Source organism: Coffea eugenioides, chromosome 11 (assembly GCF_003713205.1).
Source record: "Coffea eugenioides isolate CCC68of chromosome 11, Ceug_1.0, whole genome shotgun sequence".
In the NCBI taxonomy this organism is placed as follows: Eukaryota; Viridiplantae; Streptophyta; class Magnoliopsida; order Gentianales; family Rubiaceae; genus Coffea; species Coffea eugenioides.
In genome coordinates, this window is record NC_040045.1 from 31053479 (window position 1) to 31058149 (window position 4671).

Consider the following 4671-nt stretch of genomic DNA (forward strand, 5'->3'; position numbering starts at 1 on the left):
GGCAAGAGGATTGTGGGGGCACATGTATGTCAATTGATCTTCTCAGAGATGCTACAGTTGTTCAGGATCTAGTTTCCGGACTGCCGGGTTCCGTCGTGGTCGTGGATCCAGTTTTATTTGGCCACATCAACATGGAAAACGGCGGTCTCACATAGGTTGGTGAAATGGGTGCGACCTTTCCACGGAAGTCTAAAGCTTAATACGGACGGTTGTTCTAAGGGTAACCCTGGCTTGAGTGGAGGAGGGGGGGTGCTGCGTGATGGGGGGGAGGATGGTGCTGGCATTTTCATGTAGTTTCGGTTTGGCTTCAAGCATGCAGGCTGAGGCCCGCGCCCTGTTGTTTGGGGCCAAGTTGTGTCTCCGGAGGGGCATCGATACCTTGGACGTTGAACTGGACTCGTTGGTTTTAGTCCGCATCTTGAATTGATTAGTACGTTGCCCATGGGGCATTCACACGGAGGTGCAGCAGTTGATCGGGGTGGTGTCTTACTTTCCTCGGATTCTTCACTGTTACCGTCAGGCGAACCAGGTCGCGGATACATTGGCGAATACTGGTTGTCTGCAGGCCCGTGACGATATATATTTGGCAGCTTTGGATTTGCCCCATTTAGCGCAAGGAGCTTTATTTCTAGATAGGCTAGGAGTGCCATCCCTCTGCCAGGTTGTTGTGAGGGAGGGGTAGTTTTTTGAGCATTGGCGCTTGTAACTTTGTTTTTCCGTTTAATAAGATAATCTATTGAGATAATAAAAAAAAAAAGAAAGTCAAAGGAAATTATAATACGTTGCTTGCATCTTTGATCTTTCTCGACCTGTACTCATGCATAGGTTTTCTCTATCACACAAAAAGTTGCAATCAAGAAACATAATAATAAAAAAATAAGACCATTGACTTGAAAAAAGAAATATAGAAAACAAAACAAAACCCAAAGGAAATAAAAAGGAAGAAAACGAAGGGTTTTATGTAGAAGATCATGTTCTTGTCTCAAATTTTGCCAAGATTTATCTAAAATATTACACTTCCATTTTCTGTTTGCAATTTAAATGTAGTATAATGTGCTAGTTATCATACCAAATTCGTACACTTCAAGTTTGTAAGAATTTGATTGTCATTCTCATGACGATCTCAAGATTGTCTTTCCATGCCAACTCTCTCCTCTGCCGCTGGTTTTATTTAGCCTCATAGCTATAATTTTTAGAGACAATTAATTGGAACAACACAAGATGGAATTCTAAATTGCTCAAGAATATATTGTTAGATTGTCTATGGGAGATACCTTTTTTTCCAACTTAGCAAACCAAATTTTCATCAAAGCATAACAAGACATTTATTCTTATTTAGAATGTGCATGTGCTCCAAACTTGTCTGAATTATGATTAATTAAAATTAACTATTTTGATGTTATGAAATCAAAATATAATGAACAAATAATAACATTATAAGTAAAACAAAGCAAATTTCACGGAATTAAAAGATGATGAACCAAAATTGAAGGAATGACATTGTACGAACTATGGTTTGATTGAAGAAGTGTCCTCATGGCTTCTACTTTTTAATCCTCCTAACAATTATTGCTACATTTTAATTGTCATCGAGGATTTTGCTTAGTGATTTTGTGAAATGTGAGGGACGAAAAAATTTATTTTATTGAGTGGGGGACAAACTATGGTTTGATTGAGTGAGGGACGCAAAAATTCATTTTATGAAGTGTGAGAGACTATGAATCAGATTATATGTGAAATATGATTTGATAATTTTTCCCCTAAAAATAATCACGTGCAAGGCACGTGGTGAATTCCAGCCAAAAATTAATCGGAAACCTAGGCAGGAACACAATTTGACTGATGTGAATTTGTAAAAGACGTAAAATTACACTTTTTAAAAGTGAGAGACGAAAAAAATCATTTTACAAAAATGTGAGAAACGTTTTAAACGATTTTCCCTATCAATTATATTAATTGCATTGTTCAGATTCGTTGTACCCAAAAGCCTCTGAGTACAGGCTTCTATCAGTATATGATGAATATATAAAAAGAAAAATAATGTTGTGCTTTTCATTTTTTTTCCTGGCACATTGTAATGTTTAGTACTAAGTTCATGCTTTTTTGTTCACTTCAACATTTTGTTCGTCAGCGCTTACTTCAGGTTTGGTCATCACTGATTCTTTTTTTTTTCCCCCACAAACGTTAACATTTTACAGCTATTAACACTTGATAATACAAGAATTAATTACAAAAGGGGTAATTACCCCCATATCCTTCCTTACTGGGTCTATTAACCACATTGGGAAGGAATTTTCCCATTCCACATTCTTAACTAACTTGGCAGCAAACTGTGCCAGAGCATGGCTGCAGCCATTTCCTTTCCTAGGAACAAAAGAGAATTTGCAGTAATCGAAATCCTGTCTAAGGTCATTAATGTCCTCTAGGACTGTTTCAATACTACTTCCTGAACATTGCCTGTGTTGATTTGGTCCACTACTCCTTTGCAGTCTGTTTGAACTTCTATATTAGTCCAACCTGCGTCTTTTGCCATTACTAGAGCACTTCTTATAGCTAGTGATTCTTCTCTGCTTGCATCTCCTCGCTTGCATACAGAAATTCCTTTCGCTTTCACAATCTTTCCAAGCCAGTTCCTAGCTATTATCCCCTGACTTGTTCTTACCATTCTGGCTGATATTGCTGCATCCGTATTTATTTTGATCACTCCTTCTTTTGGTGGTTCCCAGCCATGTTGCTGTTGCCGGTCCATTTCTGGAGTAACTTGTTTTCCTGCAATTGCATCAGTTTCATTTTCATACTCCATCCACTCCAGCTGTGCTTTGTCAACAACCTGCTTTGCATCTGTGCTCTCAAGGTGGAATACCATCCTGTTACGTGCCTTCCAGATTTGCCATAAGATATTGGCCATGAGCTTTATCCTGTCATGGTCATCACTGATTTAGGGACAAAATCCTACCGCTAAATTTTCCATATGAGTAGTTTCGCAAGGACATTCAATTGACTTTGACCTTTCTCTTTCGCAATTGCCTCCCGGCCTATACGTGTCAATTTTTTCAAGAACCAGACAACTATTCATTGCGCATGCTGGCCAATAAGAATCCGTTAGTGCCAGGATTTTTTGGGAAGCCTCGTGAGAATCTTCAACTGTCTAAACTTCGTTGATTAATCCAACAGAGCATCAAAAGGAAACTGCAGCGACAGGGTTGCCAGTTTCAATACTTTTTCCTCTATAAATTAACCATGCACGAAGCTGCAGCCAAGCACATTTCTGCATCTGTTCAACTCATCAATTCACGGTTTCCACCCAATTTGCAACAGTAGTCTACTATCCTAGAGCTGGAAATGGATGTGAAAAGCAAGATTTTGATCATTGGGGGCACTGGAAACATCGGGAAATATTTAGTGGAAGCGAGTGCAAAGGCAGGGCACCCAACGTTTGCATTGGTCCGAGAAAGCACAATATCAGATCCTAAAAGGGCAGTTATCATAGAGAGTTTCAAGAGTTTGGGAGTCATATTTCTTCATGTGTGCTGTTATTTCTTTCTTCGTTGTTTAAATACTGTTTCAATTTTTTTTCAAGAAATTATAGAAACTAACGTGTACGTATGGACTGAACAGGGAGACCTACACAATCATCAGCAGTTGGTAAATGCAATCAAACAAGTTGACATAGTGATCTCTGCAGTCGGGGGAGATTTGGTAGCTCATCAAGTTAAGATTATTGAAGCAATTAAAGAAACTGGAAACATCAAAGTAAGCACAATACAGTGTTACAAATTCTTTCTTGATTTTATTTTTTTGCGTTTGTCCCTTTGTGAGTTGTGACTTCCATATTCCTAAAGAAGGAGCTGTATTTGGTTTCAGAGATTTTTACCTTCTGAATTTGGGGTTGATGTGGATCGTGCGCATGCTGTTGAGCCAGCTGCTAGCTTAAACAGGACCAAGGTTGAGATCCGCAGAGCTATTGAGGCAGAAGGGATACCTTACACTTATTTAGTATCTAACGGATTTGCTGGTTACTTGAATTATATCCTCAACAACTTTGGAGACTCTTTCTGTGCAAGTCCTCCCAGAGGCAAAATTGTGATTCTTGGCGATGGAAATCCAAAAGGTATCCGAAAGGGGCTTGTCTGCTGCATATCTTGATTGGTTTAGTATCATCTTTTAGAGTTCATCGTTCTCAATTTTTTCTTCAATTTCATGTATCGTTGCAGTTGTTTTCACCAAGGAAGAAGACATTGCTGCATACACCATCAAAGCAGCAGATGACCCAAGGACTCTGAACAAGAGTGTGTACATTACACCCCCTGCCAACACCTTGTCCTACAACGAAATAGTATCATTGTGGGAAAAGAAAATTGGCAAGACCCTCGAAAAGATCTACGTTCCAGGGGACGAAGTTCTTAAGAAAATTCAAGGTCATCTAACAATAAGAAAAAAGTGCACAAGTTGCTAATTTTTAATACAATAGCATCTACTATTCCACGTTCTAATCAAATTGCTTTCTTTTCTTGTATCTTTCGCAGAGGCTTCAATGCCATTAAAATTGCTCCTGTCTTTGGCATACACATTTTTCGTGAAGGGAGAAATAGCCAACTTTGAGATCAAGGCTTCTTTTGGCATGGAGGCAACGGAGCTCTATCCTGATGTTAAATACACCACACTTGATGA

At 39.0% G+C, this 4671-nt stretch overlaps 1 protein-coding gene across 1 annotated transcript in view; it reads left to right on the forward strand.

Moving 5' to 3' along the window:
* The first annotated feature begins 3143 nt into the window (after positions 1–3143).
* Positions 3144–4671, forward strand: part of LOC113752259 (isoflavone reductase homolog PCBER-like) — a 10110-nt gene continuing 8582 nt past the window's right edge. The window contains exons 1-5 of the mRNA XM_027296379.1: positions 3144–3525; positions 3619–3753; positions 3865–4111; positions 4215–4418; positions 4527–4666. Coding sequence (XP_027152180.1) covers positions 3343–3525; positions 3619–3753; positions 3865–4111; positions 4215–4418; positions 4527–4666 — 909 coding nt within the window. The 5' untranslated portion in view covers positions 3144–3342. The remainder of the gene's footprint in view (positions 3526–3618; positions 3754–3864; positions 4112–4214; positions 4419–4526; positions 4667–4671) is intronic.